The sequence below is a fragment of the Suncus etruscus genome, chromosome 4, assembly GCF_024139225.1.
Source record: "Suncus etruscus isolate mSunEtr1 chromosome 4, mSunEtr1.pri.cur, whole genome shotgun sequence".
NCBI classification, from domain to species: Eukaryota; Metazoa; Chordata; class Mammalia; order Eulipotyphla; family Soricidae; genus Suncus; species Suncus etruscus.
Window position 1 is genome coordinate 79,299,072 of NC_064851.1, and position 19,951 is coordinate 79,319,022.

The 19,951-nt window shown below is 39.6% G+C and overlaps 2 protein-coding genes and 1 pseudogene across 2 annotated transcripts in view; 1 reads left to right on the forward strand and 2 right to left on the reverse strand.

The window, feature by feature from the left end:
• SESN1 (sestrin 1) overlaps positions 1-19,951 on the reverse strand; it is a 595,113-nt gene that overhangs the window by 446,562 nt on the left and 128,600 nt on the right. The window lies entirely within an intron of this gene.
• The window catches only part of PPIL6 (peptidylprolyl isomerase like 6), a 47,178-nt gene continuing 28,674 nt past the window's right edge, over positions 1,448-19,951 (reverse strand). Inside the window, exons 6-8 of the mRNA XM_049771219.1 lie at positions 12,276-12,332; positions 6,881-7,016; positions 1,448-1,609 (exon numbers count right to left, since the gene is read on the reverse strand). Coding sequence (XP_049627176.1) covers positions 1,498-1,609; positions 6,881-7,016; positions 12,276-12,332 — 305 coding nt within the window. The 3' untranslated portion in view covers positions 1,448-1,497. The remainder of the gene's footprint in view (positions 1,610-6,880; positions 7,017-12,275; positions 12,333-19,951) is intronic.
• On the forward strand, positions 2,064-2,136 carry LOC126007549 (uncharacterized; annotated as a pseudogene).

The following is a 19,951-nucleotide window of genomic DNA, read 5'->3' on the forward strand; positions in this document are numbered from 1 at the left end:
AAACATAGACCCTTATATTCCTGTTTACTTTTTGCTTTCAAGACAACCTAAAAAAATCTCAGAATCCTCCTTTAGGAGAAATTCCACAGAAAACACAGCCTACAGCTTATCTGGAGATTTCTTGTTTTTTTTTTTTTTTTTTCTCCTATCTGTTTATTCTCAAAGGCAGCCCTATTATGAAATAGACATGATAGAAGTGTTAGGCCCTCCCTTCTACTTATGAAACATTCCTCCTGTTGACTGATAGACTAGAGTTCAATCCTCAGCACTATGTATTACCCCAATCACTACCAGGAGTGACCCCTGGAAGCACTGAGCCAAAGTAGCTCCTGAGAATCACCAAATGTGCACCATACACAAATAAAAGCCTGTAAATAAAACATTCTTTGAGACAAAGAGGCAGGAAGTAAAATTTTTACCATCACTACTGCCTTCTTTGCTACCCTGACTACAAGAAAAGCCTTTCTTGGGGCTAAAGCCATAGTACAGAGGGTAGGGCCCTTGCCTTGCACACAACTATCTCAGGTTTGATCCCCAGCATCTCATATAGTCCCCCAAGCCTATCAGGAGTTATTTCTGAGTTCAGAGCCATGAATAACCCCTGCACATTGCCAAGTGTGGCCACAAGACTACAAAACAAAAGCCTTTCATTCTTGTAATAGAGGTCCACTTCTGATATAGAATGGGCAGCAGGCCCTGACTCAGCTTCAGTGTCTAACCAAGTAATATTGCTACACATGCCTTAGGATCAAGACTATTAGGCACTGCTGCTGAATTATGAATTTTAGGGAAGCTGGAGAGATGACTCAGTAAGTTGAAGCACATTTTTTGCATGTAGGAACTACAAATTTGATCCCTAAAACTACATGGTCCCTCATGCCCCACCAGGAGTGACTCCTAAGAACTGAGCTAGGATTATCCACTCCACCCCACAGCACCACTTGTGTGCTGGCCTTAAAACAAGGTTTTGGCTACAAGTAACAAAGTCCTCAACCAACAGTAATACAAGCAGAGGCCATCTTTCATGGGGTATGAAATCCATAGAAAGGCAGCAGTAGACATGGGGTTCTGGATGCTCAAGACATGGGAACTGACATCACTATAATTTTCTTAACTTTTGTTTTCTTCGTGATTCTTGTGCTCTTCATCAAGAAAGGTAAGAGATGGGACCCATACAATTCTATGTCCTATGCTTTTCTCACTGGCCAGAACATAACCTGTGGTCACTACTGGAAAATTGAGTATTTTACCTTTATTGTCTTACAGAAGCAGAAAGGAAAATGGAAGGGATTTGGATGATGTTTGAGCTAAACTTAACTTCTTAACTATGAGTCCCAAACCCATGGGGTTAAGTAACTGATGCCACCCACATGCAGGCTGCTATCGTGGTGGCCCCTGGTACAGCATGTGTGCTGGATACAGTGAACACGCATTTAATTCTAGAAACTGTTTTTCAGGTATATATTTATACATAATCAGAAAGTATTAATATGAGCATCAAGCATAAAGAACTCCACTGTCAATGATTATGCATTGTTGTATTGGTCTTTCATTCTCTGTTGGAACCAATTCTAATCGTTGAAGAATTTCTGTTCCTTCAATTAATTGCCTATAGAGGAGAAAACAAAATTTTTAGTTGTCCATAATCTTTCATATTCAACATATACTCCTGAAATGAGTCCTGGAACAGGGACATGGCACAAAGAATTATAACACATGCTTTTTATGTGGGAGTCTTGGGTTTAATCCCCAGCACCCCATTGTCCTCTGAGCACCCCTCCCAAATCAAACCTAAATTGAGTGTTGCATGGCTTAATAAACATCAGTCCTCAATAGCTCTGCTTGTGTTCACTTTGCCATGATTTCCTAATATTATTATTACTCTATTATTCTCACCTTAGAGTCAATTATTGCCACTTTAGCATCCTTTTATAAAGTGCAAATCTGACATACCTCCTTGCTCGAAACACTTTTCCATTATACTTAGAAAAAGACCCAAAATGTCTACCATGATGAGCCTAGGGAAATAGCACCTGTGTGGCAGGCTTGAGAAGCTGGGTTCAGTGCTCGCTTCAGCAGCACATATACTAAAATTGGAACGATACAGAGAAGATTAGCATGGCCCCTGCGCAAGGAGAAGCTGGGTTCAACCCTGGTGCCACCCACATGCAGGTTCTATTTTGGTGGCCCCTGTTAAAGCATGTGTACTCAATGTATCCAGTTGGGCGATTGTGACAACTAAAAGTTCATCACAATTAACATGCTGTGTAAGGACCACAGCCAGTGTGCTCGCTCCACCCCATCTTGCCCGTGAGGACCACAACCAAATGTGCAAGCATTACAATAGTAAACAACAAAGGGAAAGGAAAAAGTATGTAAGTGGATAAAAATAACGAACAAACAAAAAAAGATTAAGACATTTTAAGAGATTAACACATTAAGACCAGCACTACATTTTGTGTTGATTAAATCTCATTCAAATGTAAGCCACTGGTGGATGGTATGCTACATCAGTATATTACAAAATATTACAATGAATCTGGAGCAATAGAGTGCTTGCCTAGCATATGGCTGACTTGGGTATAATCCTAGGCACTACATTTGGTCCATTGAGCCCTTTCAAGAGTGATCCCTGAGTGCAGAGCTAGTAGTAAACCCTGAGTAGCATTGGGTGTGCTCCCCACAAAATCTACTACGGCCTATTCCCCTCCAGGTAGATTTTACAACCCTACCTCCACCCTTATATACTCCAGATAGACCAGCTTTCCTCCAGTCTTATGCATCCTCTCTGCCATGGCTATCTCCTTTGCTCTTGCCTTATACTCTACCCTGCTTTGTCTGGTCACCTTTGGGCCTTCCTTCAAAACTTATGTCAGTCCTCACTCCCTTAGAAAGTTTTCAAGACCACTATACTTATGTCAAGTCCTTCCTTTTTTAGGAGTGATCAGTGTTCACGTTTTTGTGCATTTGTATGACTATGATTTTTTCTTTTTTTCTTTATTAAACATCTTGATTACATATATGATTGTGATTAGGTTTCAGTCATGTAAAGAACACCCCCCTTCACCAGTGCAACATTCCCACCACCAATGCCCCAAATCTCCCTCCATCCCACCCCACCCCCACCTGTACTCCAGATAGGCTTTCCAGTTCCCTCATTCATTCACATGATTATGGTAGTTCTCTGTGTAGTTATTTCTATAACTGCACTCACCACTCTTTGTGGTGAGCTTCATGAAGTGAGCTGGAAATTCCAGTCCTCCTCTCATTGTCTCTGAGGATTGTTGCAAAAATGACTTTCATTTTTCTTAAAACCCATAGATGAGTGAGACTATTCTGTGTGTCTCTCTCTCCCTCTGACTTATTTCACTCAGCATGATAGATTCCATGTACATATGTATAGGAAAATTTCATGACTTCATCTCTCCTGATGGCTGCATAATATTCCATTGTGTATATGTACCACAATTTCTTTAGCCATTTGTCTGTTGAAGGGCATCTTGGTTGTTTCCAGAGCCTGGCTATTGTGAATAGTGCTGCAATAAATATAGGTATGAGGAAGGCGTTTTTGTATTGTATTCTTGTGTTCTTAGGCTATGTCCCTAGGAGTGGAATAGCTGGGTTGAATGGGAGCTCAATTTCCAGATTTTGGAGGAATCTCCATGTCGCTTTCCATAGAGGTTGGACTAGATGGCATTCTCACCAGCAGTGGATAAGAGTTCCTTTCTCTCCACATCCCTGCCAGCACTGATTGTTCTCATTCTTTGTGATGTGCGCCAATCTCTGTGGTGTGAAGAGGTATCTCATCGTTGTTTCGATTTGCATCTCCCTGATGATTAGTGATGAGGAGCATTTTTTCATGTGCCTTTTGGCCATTTGTAGTTCTTTTTTTTTTTATCAAAGTGTTTGATCATTTCTTCTCATTTTTTGATGGGATTAGATGTTTTTTTCCTTGGAAAGTTCTGTCAGTGCCCTGTATATTTTGGATATTAGCCCCTTATCTGATGGGTGTTGGGTGAATAGTTTCTCCCACTCGGTGGATGACTCTTGTATCCTGGGCACTATTTCTTTTGAGGTGCAGAAGCTTCTCAGTTTAATGTATTTCCATCTGTTGATCTCTGCTTTCACTTGTTTGGAAAGTGCAGTTTCCTCCTTGAAGATGCCTTTAGTCTCAATGTCCTGGAGTGTTTTGCTGACGTGGATTCCCTTGATATCTTTTTCTTGCCTGAACGCTATAGCAAGAACTTCCAGTACTATGTTGAAGAGGAGAGGTGAGAGAGGACAGCCTTGTCTTGTACCAGAATGTAGAGGAAAGGCTTTTAGTTTTTCTCCATTGAGGATAATATTTGCTGTTGGCTTGTGGTAGATGGCTTCAACTAGATTGAGAAAGGTTCCTTCCATTCCCATCTTGCTGAGAGTTTTGATCAAGAATGGGTGTTGGACCTTATCAAATGCTTTCTCTGCGTCTATTGATATGATCATGTGATTTTTATTTTTCTTGTTGTTGATGTGTATGATGTTGATAGATTTACGGATGTCAAACCATCCTTGCATTCCTGGATGAAACCTACTTGGTCGTAGTGTATGATCTTCTTAATGAGGCATTGAATCCTATTTGCCAGGATTTTGTTGAAGATCTTTGCTTCTGCATTCATCAGCGATATTGGTCTGTAATTTTCTTTTTTGGCAGCATTTCTATCTGGTTTTGGTATCAAGGTGATGTTGGCTTCATAAAAGCTGTTTGGGAGTGTTCCCGTTTTTTTTTTTTCAATTTCATGGAAGAGCCTGGCTAGGATTGGTAGTAGCTCCTCTTGAAAGATTTGAAAAAATTCATTAGGAAATCCATCTGGGCCTGGGCTTTTCTTTTTGGGCAGATGTTTGATTACAGTTTCAATTTCCTCAGTAGTGATGGGGGTGTTTAGATATGCTATATCCTCCTTACTTAATTGTGGAAGGTTATACGTGTCCAAGAATTTTCCCATTTCTTCTAGGTTCTCATGTTTAGTAGCATAAAGTTTCTCAAAGTAGTCTCTGATTACCCTTTGTATCTCTGCAATATCTGTCGTGATCTCCCCCTTTTCATTTCTAATACGGGTTATCAGATTTCTCTCTCTTTCTTTGTGAGTTTTGCCAATAGTCTATCAATCTTGTTTATTTTTTCAAAGAACCAACTTCAGCTTTTGTTGATCTTTCAGATTGTTTTTTTAAATAACTTTGCCTTTGTTCTTCCTGAAACAAATGTATTATGACCAATTATCTCAACTACGTGATATATTTTCTTTAAATAAATTTAAAAAAATTACTTTAAAAAATAATTAGAGACATGAAACACAGAGTAATACTGATGGAAAGGTATACACACTGTCCATTTTGGGTCTATAAAACTTTTAAATATCTTAGGGCTGGCGAGGTGGCGCTAGAGGTAAGGTGTCTGCCTTGCAAGCACTAGCCAAGGAAAGATCGCAACCTCAGTTTGATCCCCCGGCATCCCATATGGTCCCCCCAAGCCAGGGGCAATTTCTGAGCGCTTACCAGGAGTAACCCCTGAGCATCAAATGGGTGTGGCCCGAAAAACCAAAAAAAAAAAAAAAAAAAAGAAAACTTTTAAGTATATTGATAATAATATTTCATAATAAATATATATTACCAATATACCTGTATGGTATGATTAACATTAATAAATGTTACTTATAATTTGGACAGTTTATTTCATTTCTTTACAATCATCATAGACATTACTTAAATGGCTTTACCTTTTCAAGTTTATATCTATATTATTAAGTATTGTAATAATACTAATAATTCTTTTTTTCTTTTTTTGGTTTTTGGGCCACACCCGGCAGCGCTCAGGGGTTACTCCTGGCTCTATGCTCAGAAATCGTCCCTGGCAGGCACAGAGGACTATATGGGATGCCTGCGATTCAAACCACTGTCCTTCTGCATGAAAGGCAAACAAACGCCTTACCTCCATGCTATCTCTCTCTGGCCCCTATTAATAATTCTTAAGGGTTGCTACTATACTGAGGCTAAAGATAAAAGGATGGACTGTTGAATGAAGATGGATAGAGTGAATAATGTACATGTTGTACCTAAAATGTTTCTAAATAATTCATATCTAAAAATTATTTCCAAACATTAGCCTATGTTAATGTCAGTTTTGCTTTTAAACCCTACATTTAACCAGTAACTATATACAATATTTACCCACATTTTTGTGAGTATTTGGAGATGTAAGGGCAACACCCAGTGGTGCTTTTGTGCAACTTCTGGCTCTGTGCCTGGGGGTTCTTCTCAGGATTTCTCAGGGGACAATGTGGGGCCCGGGCTTAAATTCTGTCCTCCTATGTGATGAACTTGTGCACAGCAGTTCATTGATGTGTCTCTCAGTCAGCCATTCCAAAATTTTTTGTCTGTTTTATTTTAGGACCATACCCAGTGACACTCAAGGGTTACTCCTCATTATTCAATCAGGAATACACTTGGTGGCCTTGGTGGACCATATAGAATACCAAGGATTGAACTGGGTTGGCTACATGCAAGATAATCACCTTACCCACTGCATTATTGCTCTGTCCCTCAAATATATATATGTAGACATATATCTATGTATATATGTATATATACATATACTTATATATATGTATATATATACGGGGCCACATTCATCAGTGTTCGGGGGTTACTCATAGCTCTGTGCTCAGGAATCACCCCTGGTGGCCTTGGGGACCATCTGGGATGCTGGGGATTGAACCCAGGTCTGCTGCATGCAAGACAGGTATCCCTGTCTATCCGCTGGGCTGATCATTCCAGCCCCTCAAAATATTTTTGACCACATTTTACACATATCAATTTTCTATAGACAAACTTACAATGTACCTACCCAAAAGCCACATATTTTTTATCTAGATAGGGAGTTGGTTGTAAGGTGATGTAGAATTGTGACCCATTAGTGTGACGTCCTTTGTTAACCATTCCAATAATTCCCCTTTTATTATGAGGAATTGAAAAGTTTTCATCTGAAAAAGACGACAATCAGTAGGTATGAAAATATTAGTATTATTTTAATTGACTTGTAATACATAAAGCACAAATAGAATGCTTTCAACAGTATTTTGCAATTCATTCCACATTGTAAATATTTCCAACTACTTTTGGAGAGATTTGGCGCCACACCCTGTGGTGCTCAGAGCTTACCACAAAGTTAAGGGAAACTAAAGCAATCTAAAAACTAAAGCAATCTCTTGCAACACCCACCCAGATCAAAACAAAAACTGTTGAAGAAACTAACAACAAAAAGATAGGCAATAAAATATTATTTAAAATATTTGGGCGCATATCTTTAGTTTTTTGTTATCGTGGCTAAAAATAATTATGCTAAGAAAACTAATTGGAAGAGTTGAGCCATACTCATACTTATAATTATAATACTCATAGTTATAATGTGCTACATTATAGTAATATAATTAGTATAACATATACTTATATATTTCAATATTACAGAATAATCATATACTATAACATGATATATTTTATATTATATATACTATAATATAATAATATAATATTCTCATAATTATATGCTTAGAAGTAACTCCTGGCAGGATTCTAACCTGCATGCAAGGCAAGTGTCTTAACCTCTGTGCTATCTCTTTGGCCCCAAGAAAATTAAATACTTAAATGTTGATTATTAGCTCCAAACTCCAACCCACAAAGTCCCCAAGGAGACAGACAATAATGCAAAAGCAAGGAAATTTATTAAGTTACCAGCATGCTGGGGCTGCACCTCTCGCAAGAGGCGAATGCAAAAGGGATTTGCAAGCTCTTTTATAGGGTTGCTGGGGCTTCAAGCTACGGGTAAAACGATAGGTTCTTGGTACACGTAATATCAGCTAGGTTTTTTAAACTGGCTGGTGTAGTTAAGGCAGAACTCAGGGGCGAGCAGATCTTCAGGTGCAGCTGAATAAGATTTATCGCCTGAATTCCATTTGAATACAGACAGGTCCCCAGGTGCGAGTGATTAGATTCTTTAGTTTTTCTAACTGTCTTGGTACCTGCTCTTGAAGTTTCTGGAACTGGCTATCTTTCTGAGCCTAATCCCTGGCCTTTGCAATTTAAGCCTGTCTGAAACAGCACAAGTTTAATTCTAAACTTGCCTTCCATTCTAAAATACTTAAATGTTCATAATGAAAGGAAACTTAATTTACACTCATTTTAGTAAATAAATCTAAAAAAAATGTTAATATCAACCTTTATATGGATTGACCAAGATCTCCTGGAAGATGTCCTAATATATATGAAAGTTACAAGTGAAAAAAGAACTGCATGGTGGCTGTTGGGAGTTACGTTTCAGCATGAAGTACAAAGTATCTCCAAATTAAAAAACACATAAGAAAGTTTGGGGGGGTGAAATCTAGTGAAAGTTTTTATTCAAAAACTTCATAAAGGGGCCAGCGAGATAGTGCAGTGGTAGGGTGTTTGCTTTGCATGTGGCTGACCCCGGAGGGAGAGACCCGGTTCGATTACCAGCATCCCAAATGGTCCCCACTGGAGGTGATTTCCTCAGTGCAGAGCCAGGAAGACTCCTGAGCTTCGATGGGTGTGGCCCAGAAACCAATCAATCAATCAATGAATCCATCAATAAATAAAGTTAAAAAAACCAACTTTAGGGCCCGGAGAGATAGCACAGCGGCGTTTGCCTTGCAAGCAGCCGATCCAGGACCAAAGGTGTTTGGTTCGAATCCCGGTGTCCCATATGGTCCCCCGTGCCTGCCAGGAGCTATTTCTGAACAGACAGCCAGGAGTAACCCCTGAGCACTGCAGGGTGTGGCCCAAAAACAAAACAAAAAAAAAAAAACCTTTATAATTGAGACATATGAATGTCAACTAAATGCAACATTTCTGTGGACATAAATCTAGCCTAAATCCAGAATAATTTGCTAAATCTATTGCTCTACTGGTAACTATCATATATAAATTACAGGGACTAGGGAGAGAGCTCAGCAGGCTAGAATGCCTGCTTTTCATACAGAAGGAATGTTTTGAATTCCTTTTGGTGGATGATTCCCTGAGCAGTGCTAGCTAGAGTGAGCCCTGAGCAGGCGTGTCCTTGAGTACCTCCAGGGTATAACCAAAAAAACCAAAAACAAACAAATATATTAACAGCTACCGAGCAATTGGTGGTGCTGAGATCAAACTAAGGGTCTCTTGCATGCAAAGTAGGCATGCTACAGCTCTAGCTTTTATTTGGCATTTACATTTTTTTATTTTGATTTGGTTTTTTTATTTTGATTTGGGCCACATTCAGCAATGTGTAAGGCTACTCCTGGCTCTGTCCTTCGGGTAACCATGTCATGTTGGAGATTAAACCTGCGCCTTAGGTATTAAAAGCAGATCCCAGGCTAGACCAATAGTACAGCAGTAGGGCATTTTCCTTGTACAAGGCCGACCAGGACTGACTGGCATTTGATTCCCAGCATCCCACATGGTCCCCTGAGTCTGCCAGGAGCAATTTTTGAGTGAAGAGCCAGGAGTAACCCTGGAGCATCACCAGGTATGCCCCCCCCCCAAAAAAAAAAAACACACACAAAAAAGCAATTCTCACAGACCATTGAGTTATCTCTGATCTCATACCAGCATTTTTAATTGTGCTTTAATGGCACTGTAGCTCAAATTTTACATATTATTATTATTATTTATTTATTTATTTTGGTTTTGGGGTCACACCTGGCAGTGCTCAGGGGTTACTCCTGGCTCCATGCTCAGAAATCGCTCCTGGCAGCCTCAGGGGATCATATGGGATGCCGGGATTCTAACCGATGATGACCTTCTTTGTTACTCCTGGCTGTCTGCTCAGAAATAGCTCCTGGCAGTCACGGGGGACCATATGGGACACTGGGATTCGAACCAACCACCTTTGGTCCTGGATCGGCTGCTTGCAAGGCAAACGCCACTGTGCTATCTCTCCGGGCCCTAACCGATGACCTTCTGCATGAAAGGCAAACACCTTATCTCTCTGGCCCCTATTATTATTATTATTGTTGTTACTATTATTACTACTACTACTACTACTACTACTACTACTAGTTTGGTTTGGGGGCCACAACTGGCTGTGCTCAGGATATACTTCTGGCTTTTTGTTCAAGAGTCATCCTTGGCAGGATTTGGGGGACCATAGGTAGTACTAGAATTCAAATGTGAGTTGGCCATGTGAAAGATAAACATCCTACTTGCTGTATTATGTCTTCAAATCTTTATTTTATTTTTGTAAACACCTGGCAGTGTTTACTGCTTACTCCTGGGATTAAGCTCAGAAAAACAAAGAGGGTGCTCAGAATCAAATATGGATTAGCCACATTCAAGGCAAATAACTTACCCACTGTAAATAGCTCCCGTTTATTATATATGTGTATATATAATATATATATGTACATATATATACATATGTCAATCCAGAGGTGCTTGGGAGCCCAGGAGGCTACTCCTGGAGAAACTCTAGCATAGCAGTATGGACCTGAAGATTTGTGCTCAGGTTGGCAATGCTGTGCTATTTTGGCCTCATAATAGTGAGGGGTTAACAGAACTCTAATCCATCTTCTTTTGCAGGACATGCAGCATGAGGGATCAAACTTGGGACTTGAACATGCATGACATACATTCCATCCTTTAAGCTATCTTGTAGGACTCTGAAATGTTACAACTGGCTTAGCTAATTAGAGAAGAACTTGAATGTAAGCAGTTATACCCACCTCGGTGCAGCTTCTTGGGAAGAAATACCTGCAACTTCCCCAGACAAACAAGGGCACTGCATGGGAATACACACTATAGACAACTAGCTGCCTGTTATGAGCCCTGTCTGCCTATACCAGGTGTTACAACTTGCCTCCCTCCTACTCCAGACATGACTTCCACTTTCCACCACCCAAAATCATCACTCATAAACCACAATCCTTCCCATGCCACCTCCACAGACAACATAAATTTTTCATGATGAACTGTAACATTGTAATCATGTGATGGATATAAAATAGTTACTTTTTCATTAGGTCAGTCAGTGCTCAAGGGGCAGTGCTCAAGTGGTCAGGGGCAGTGCTCAAGGGCTATTCCTAGTTCCATGCTCAGATGACTCATGGCAGTACTCAGGTTGTGATGCCTGGGATTTAAAATCAGGACTGTGGCTGCCAAAGCTGCATGCAAGATGTGCCTTACCTCCTGTACTATCTTTCTGGCATGTGTTATCTTTTTTTTTTTTTTTTTTGATTTTGGGCCACACCTGGTGATGCTCAGGGATTACTCCTGCCTTGTGCTCAGAAATCGCTCCTGGCTTGGGGGATCATATGGGATGCCAGGGGATCAAATTTCAGTCCATCCTAGGCTAGCGCCAGCAAGGCAGATACCTTACCACTTGCGCCACTGCTCCATCCTCATGTTATCTTAATTTTTTAAACAAATCACTGGAAAGATATTTTTTGTTTTGTTTTCATTTTTGTTCTTAAATTTAGATGTCTGCACTCAGCTAGTTCCATAGATAGCCCAGCGGATAGAGTACTAGGTTCAATTCCCAGCATCCAATATAGTCCCCTGAACCCACCAGAGCTCCTGAGCTCAGAGCCAGGAGTAATCCCTGAGCACCACTGGGTGTAGCACAGAAGTCAAAGTCAACACAAAAAACCCACAGTCTTCTTGCACTCAGTCCTTGAGCCATCTCCCCAGCCAGGATGTGACTTTCTCGGCCCACACCAGATGTGGAGCCAAGCAGAATGTGCTACTGCTAGATGGTTCTTACCTGTTGTGTTTTGGTATTCTTTGTAATACTTATTGAGCTTGCTTTGGGATCAATGTTACCCAGAGATTTTCCATTTTTCTACCTAAATTTTTTGTATCTTATACTAGGACTTACTATGCCACTGCTATTATCACCATTTTAGGATCACTAACAAGACACATCTCAAAAAGATGATCAATATACCAATTCTAAGTGTGATAAAGTTCTAAGGCTGAAAAATACTCATTCACTGTGACCATATAATACTAAGAATTTACCTCAATTAGATAGCATAACAAGTCAGTCAGGGAAAAAAAAACAGGCTGACAAAGCCCTGATCTGAGGTAGGACTGTGAATCCTTCGCCAGTGCTGTTTTAACTCCCACTTTCAGTATGTGGATATTCCTTGTACATTACCTCAAACACTATCCTATTCACAGTTTAGAAATTGTGCACTAATATTAAATTTAAATAATCAACTAATATATAAAAGAAAAAATATAAAGATATGTACCTTCAAATGTTGGCCCATAAATGGACTCTCCCCCATCTCCTTTTCCAGCTACTATGTCTGAGAAGTAGCAATAAAGAAAAATTAGAATTCTGATATACTATCAGTAATATGAAAATAATACTATCATTATTTCTTTATGTTTTTGTAAGTACTTTTACATTTTTGATATCATTTTCCCAGTTATTCTCATTCATGAAAATGAAAAAATGATAAATAATAAAGTATTAAATTATAATTATGATCACAGTTTAAAAATGTTTCATTCCTTGGAACTCTAGTGATAACTCATTTATTTTGTTTATTTATTTTTGGTTTTTGGGTCACACCCGGCAGCACTCAGGGGTTACTCTTGGTTCTATGCTCAGAAATCGCTCGGGGACCATATAGGATGCCAGGATTCAAACCATTGTCCTTCTGCATGCAAGGCAAATGCCTTACCTCCATGCTATCTCTCCGGCCCCATAATTAGTATTTTTTAACATTTAGTTCTGATTGACATTATATTGGTTTTAGGTGTTACAATATAATTATTTGACTACTGTGGTATGGTCAACAGTATATAGTTAACATGTTTTTCTTGTGATGAAAATGTAAGGTTTTGTTTTTTTTTTTTTCTTTTGGTTTTTCGGGCCACACCCATTTGATGCTTAGGGGTTACTCCTGGCTAAGTGCTCAGAAACTGCCCCTGGCTTGGGGGGACCATATGGGACGCCTGGGGATCGAACTGTGTTTGTGATCTTTCCTTGGCTAGCGCTTGCAAAGCAGACACCTTACCTCTAGCGCCATCTTGCCGGCCCCAATGTAAGGTTTTTTTCAAAAGGGAATTTATACAAAGTATTTGATGTTATATGTATATTCTGACACGCCTTGCTCAAACTATAAAAATCCTCTCTTATTTTAGTCTATCCACAGCTAAAAGGGAGACAAGTTAATGCTAAAGAAAACAGAGGTCTCAGGCCTGCCTTGGAGCCTGACTTTGATCTGGTTCTTCTCTGGATCCCTCAACCATGCACCTTCTGTAGACACTGCATTCCACCATGGAAGGCTGTGCCACTGCAATGCAGGCAGAACCATGAATTTACAATGAAAATGTGCCATTTTAAAAGAAATCTAGTACAATGTCATTCGTATGGAGATAATGCATCCAGGACAGGATATGCAACATTTAATTCCGACTACTCAGAAAGCTAGTTCAAAAGTTCATGTATAATTTCATCTAAGCCTCCATTCCTGTTTCTCCAGATTCTCCATCCATACTTCACACACACACACCCACAGCCCTTGGTGGCATTCAGAAGAGAACTACAAAGGCTGAAGGCTCAGGAAGATGGAAATTGAAGGGCCCCTAGCATCAGTTTCTTCAGTCCTAGAGTTGGCTTTGCTCTGGCAAATCTTTCTAGGTGGGTTCTCCTATCCCACTCCATCAACCTGCCTAAACGCAAATGCCACTCCTTTGCCTTCTTTACTGTGCTTCTGCTTAGATGCCCTATTTTCCATTGGCAACAATTCAATCAGCAATTTTCCTAGTCAAAACACATCTTGAATCCACCCTTGTATATTTATATGCAGTACTTTATCTGTACTTCTGATAAGACAGTGCAGAATAGAGGCTAGAAATAAACTTTGTCTTATCTTATTAGGGATTGAGATGGGTGAATCTGGTATGCCCAAAATGCCATGCTGCTGAATCATCCTAGTGACATAGCTGCTGGAGTTCATGGTGGTATTCGCAGTAGTAACTGCCCAGCAGGAACACAGTAAATTGGAAGGGAAAGTTAGTGCACAGAATCCCACTAAGCTTAGTGAGTGAAAATATCACAATAGCACAGAAACACTCACAATAGCACGAAACACTCACAATAGCACAGAAGGCTCAACTAGAACCTAACAGGTCAGCAAATCCTTGGACAATAACTTTAGTATCACCATTATGAGATATATGTTGTAAATAACAATATGAAGTAAATAATTTTGTGCCTGCTTAAGGTGTAGGTTTGGAGGGTAGGTAACATGGAACATTTGTGGAGGGAAGGTCACATTAGCAGTGGAATTGGTGTTGGAATACTGAATTCCTGAAATAGTTGTATTACAAATAACTTTGTAAGTCATAGTACTAAAAGAAAAGTTTCAAATGGGAAAAAAGAAAAAGTATGGATGGAGTGGGAACCACACCTGATATTATTTAGGAGTTACTTAGGCAGTGCTTGAAGGGCATTCTTAAGGATGCTCAAAGGATCATGTTGTCCAGAGCTCAAATCCAAAGCTTTTGCATGCAAAGTATATGCTCTAGCATTTTGAGCCATTTACCTGGTTCTCATTTAAATATTGTTTAACAAATATTTTTTTAATCGTATACAATTTTTTTTAACACCACCCATCACCAGTGCAACATTCCCATCACCAATGTCCCAAGTCTCCCTCCTCCCCACCCGACCCCCGCCTGTACTCTAAACAGGTTCTCAATTTCCCTCATACATTCTCATTATTAGGACAGTTCAAAATGTAGTTATTTATCCAACTAAACTCATCACTCTTTGTGATGAGCTTCCTGAGGTGAGCTGGAACTTCCAGCTCTTTTCTCTTTTGTGTCTGAAAGTTATTATTGCAAGAATGTCTTTCATTTTTCTTAAAACCCATAAATGTGTGAGACCATTCTGCGTTTTTCTCTCTCTCTCTCTGACTTATTTCACTCAGCATAATAGATTCCGTGTACATCCATGTATAGGAAAATTTCATGACTTCATCTCTCCTGACAGCTGCATAATATTCCATTGTGTATATGTACCACAGTTTCTTTAGCCATTCGTCTGTTGAAGGGCATCTTGGTTGTTTCCAGAGTCTTGCTATGGTAAATAGTGCTGCAATGAATATAGGTGTAAGGAAGGGGTTTTTGTATTGTATTTTTGTGTTCCTAGGGTATATTCCTAGGAGTGGTATAGCTGGATCATATGGGAGCTCGATTTCCAGTTTTTGGAGGAATCTCCATATCGCTTTCCATAAGGTTGAACTAGACGGCATTCCCACCAGCAGTGGATAAGAGTTCCTTTCTCCCCACATCCCCGCCAACACTGTTTATTCTCATTCTTTGTGATGTGTGCCATTCTCTGTGGTGTGAGGGTGGTATCTCATCGTTGTTTTGATTTGCATCTCCCTGATGATTAGTGATGTGGAGCACTTTTTCATGTGTCTTTTGGCCATCTGTATTTCTTCTTTGTCAAAGTGTCTGTTCATTTCTTCTCCCCATTTTTTGATGGGATTAGATGTTTTTTTTTCTTGTAAAGTTCTGTCAGTGCCTTGTATATTTTGGAGATTAGCCCCTTATCTGATGGGTATTGGGTGAATAGTTTCTCCCACTCAGTGGGTGGCTCTTGTATCTTGGGCACTATTTCCTTTGAGGTGCAGAAGCTTCTCAGCTTAATATATTCCCATCTGTTAATTTCTGCTTTCACTTGCTTGGAGAGTGCAGTTTCTTCCTTGAAGATGCCTTTAGCCTCAATGTCCTGGAGTGTTTTACCTACGTATTGTTCTATATATCTTATGGTTTTGGGGCTGATATCGAGGTCTTTAATCCATTTGGATTTTACCTTCGTACATGATGTTAGCTGGGGGTCTAAGTTCAATTTTTTGCAAGTGGCTACCCAGTTGTGCCAACACCACTTGTTGAAGAGACTTTCTTTGTTCCATTTAGGATTTTTTGCTCCTTTATCAAAAATTAGGTGATTGTATGTCTGGGGAACATTCTCTGAGTATTCAAGCTTATTCCACTGATCTGAGGGCCTGTCCTTATTCCAATACCATGCTGTTTTGATAACTATTGCTTTGTAGTAAAGTTTAAAGTTGGGGAAAGTAATTCCTCCCATATTCTTTTTCCCAATGATTGCTTTGGCTATTCGAGGGTGTTTATTGTTCCAAATAAATTTCAAAAGTGCCTGGTCCACTTCTTTGAAGAATGTCATGGGTATCTTTAGGGGGATCGCATTAAATCTGTACAGCGCTTTGGGGAGTATTGCCATTTTAATGATGTTAATCCTGCCAATCCATGAGCAGGGTATGTGCTTCCATTTCCGCGTGTCCTCTCTTATTTCTTGGAGCAGAGTTTTATAGTTTTCCTTGTATAGGTCCTTCACATTTTTAGTCAAGTTGATTCCAAGATATTTGAGTTTGTGTGACACTATAGTGAATGGAGTTGTTTTCTTAATGTCCATTTCTTCCTTATTAGTATTGGTGTATAGAAAGGCCATTGATTTTTGTGTGTTAATTTTGTAGCCTGCCACCTTGCTATATGAGTCTATTGTTTCTAGAAGCTTTTTGATAGAGTCTTTGGGGTTTTCTAAGTAGAGTATCATGTCATCTGCAAACAGTGAGAGCTTGACTTCTTCCTTTCCTATCTGGATTCCCTTGATATCCTTTTCTTGCCTAATCGCTATAGCGAATACTTCCAGTGCTATGTTGAATAGGAGTGGTGAGAGAGGACAGCCTTGTCTTGTGCCAGAATTTAGAGGGAAGGCTTTTAGTTTTTCTCCATTGAGGACAATATTTGCCTCTGGCTTGTGGTAGATGGCCTTAACTATATTGAGAAAGGTTCCTTCCATTCCCATCTTGCTGAGAGTTTTGATCAAGAATGGGTGTTGGACCTTGTCAAATGCTTTCTCTGCGTCGATTGATATGATCATGTGATTTTTATTTTTCTTGCTGTTGATGTTGTGTATTATGTTGATAGATTTACGGATGTTAAACCAGCCTTGCATTCCTGGAATGAAACCTACTTGATCGTAGTGGATGATCTTCTTAATGAGGCATTGAATCCTATTTGCCAGGATTTTGTTGAAGATCTTTGCTTCTGCATTCATCAGCGATATTGGTCTGTAATTTTCTTTTTTCGTAGCATCTCTGTCTGGTTTAGGTATCAAGGTAATGTTGGCTTCATAAAAGCTATTTGGAAGTTTTCCTGTTTTTTCAATTTCATGAAAGAGTCTTGCCAGGATTGGTAGTAGTTCCTCTTGAAAGGTTTGAAAGAATTCATTAGAAAATCCATCTGGGCCTGGGCTTTTGTTTTTGGGCAGACATTTGATTACTTTCTTAATTTCCTCAATAGTAATGGGTGTGTTTAGATATGCTACATCCTCTTCATTCAATCGTGGAAGATTATAAGATTCCAAAAATTTATCCATTTCTTCCAGGTTTTCATTTTTAGTGGCATAGAGTTTCTCAAAGTAGTTTCTGATTACCCTTTGAATCTCTACCATATCAGTAGTGATCTCTCCTTTTTCATTCCTAATACGAGTTATCAAGTTTCTCTCTCTTTCTTTCTTTGTTAGTTTTGCCAGTGGTCTATCAATCTTGTTTATTTTTTCAAGGAACCAACTTCTGCTTTCGTTGATCTTTTGGAAGGTTTTTCTGGTTTCCACTTCATTGATTTCTGCTCTCAGCTTTGTTATTTCCTTCTGCCTCCCTATTTTTGGATCCTTTTGTTGAGCACTTTCTAATTCTATGAGCTGCGTCATTAAGCTATTCAGGTATGCCCCTTCTTCTTTCCTGATGTGTGCTTGCAAAGCTATAAATTTTCCTCTCAGTACTGCTTTTGCTCTGTCCCATAGGTTCTGATAATTTGTGTCTCCATTGTCATTTGTTTTCAGGAAGGTTTTGATTTCCTCTTTGATTTCATCTCGGACCCACTGATTATTCAGTATGAGGCTATTTAACTTCCAGGTGTTAAAATTTTTCTTCTGTGTCCCTTTGTAGTTTATATATAATTTCAGGGCTTTGTGGTCAGCAAAGGCAGCCTGCAAAATTTCTATCCTCTTGATATTATGGAGGTATGTTTTGTGTGCTAACATGTAGTCTATCCTAGAGAATGTCCCATGTACATTAGAGAAAAATGTGTATCCAGGCTTCTGGGGGTGGAGTGTCCTGTATATATCTACTAGGCCTCTTTCTTCCATTTCTCTCCTCAGGTCTAGTATATTCTTGTTGGGTTTCAGTCTGGTTGACCTGTCTAGTGTTGACAATGCCGTGTTGAGGTCTCCCACAATTATTGTGTTGTTATTGATATTATTTTTCAGATTTGTCAACAGTTGTATTAAATATTTTGCTGGCCCCTCATTCGGTGCATATATGTTTAGGAGGGTGATTTCTTCCTGCTCTACATATCCCTTGATTAATACAAAATGTCCATCTTTGTCCCTTACAACTTTCCTAAGTATAAAGTTTGCATCATCTGATATTAATATGGCCACTCCTGCTTTTTTTTGGGTGTTGTTTGCTTGGATGATTTTCCTCCAGCCTTTTATTTTGAGTCTATGTTTGTTCTGACTATTCAGGTGCGTTTCTTGTAGGCAGCAGAAGGTTGGATTGAGTTTTTTGATCCATTTAGCCACTCTGTGTCTCTTAACTGGTGCATTTAGTCCATTGACATTGAGAGAAAGAATTGTCCTGGGAGTTAGTGCCATCTTTATATTAAAGTTTGGTGTGTCTGTTGGTAAGCCTTGTCTTAAAGTATGCCGTTCAGTTTTTCTTTTAAGAATGGTTTTGAGTCTGTGAAGTTTTTGAGCTGTTGTTTGCCTGTGAAACTATGTATTGTTCCTTGAAACCTGAAAGTGAGTTTTGCTGGGTGCAGTATTCTAGGCGAAGCATTTATTTCATTGAGTTTTGTCACTATGTCCCACCACTGCCTTCTGGCCTTGAGTGTTTCTGGTGACAGGTCTGCAGTAAATCTCAAGGATGTTCCCTTGAATGTAATTTCTCTTTTCGATCTTGCTGCTTTCAGAATTCTGTCTCTATCTATGGGATTCGTCATAGTGACTAGGATGTGTCTTGGGGGTATTTTTTTCTGGGGTCTCTTTTAGTTGACACTCTTCGGGCATGCAGGATTTGATCACATGTATTCATTATCTCTGGTAGTTTCTCTTTAATGTTGTTCTTGACTGTTGATTCTTCCTGGAGATTTTCTTCCTGAGTCTCTGGGACTCCAATGATTCTTAAGTTGTTTCTGTTGAGCTTATCATAGACTTCTATTTTCATCTGTTCCCATTCTTTGAGTAATTTTTCCATTGTTTGATCATTTGCTTTGAGGCTTTTTTCCAATTTCTTCTGCTGTATGTAATTGTTATGTATCTCATCTTCCAGTGTACTGATTCTATCCTCAGCTGCTGTTAACCTGTGGGAAATCTCAAACATGTTTTTCTTCAATTCATCTACTGAGTTTCTCAGACCTGTTATTTGATCTGAAATTTCTGTTTGGAGTTTTCTCATTTCTTTTTTTTTTTTGGCTTTTTGGGCCACACCCAGTAACGCTCAGGGGTTACTCCTGGCTATGCGCTCAGAAGTTGCTCCTGGCTTGGGGGACCATATGGGACACCGGGGGGATCGAACCGCGGTCCGTCCAAAGCTAGCGCAGGCAAGGCAGGCACCTTACCTTTAGCGCCACCGCCCGGCCCCTAGTTTTCTCATTTCTATCTTCATATTCTCCTGATTCTTTTTAGTTTTCTCTTCTATACTTTGTTTGAGTTCTTTGAACATGTTCCATATTGCAACTCTAAACTCCTTATCTGAGAGACTGACTAGGTGGTTGGTCATGTTCAAGTCATCAGAGTTGCCATCTTCATTCTCTATGTCTGGCACTGGCCCGTGTTGTTTCCCCATTGTCACACTAGTACTGCGTGTTTTTCTACGTGTTG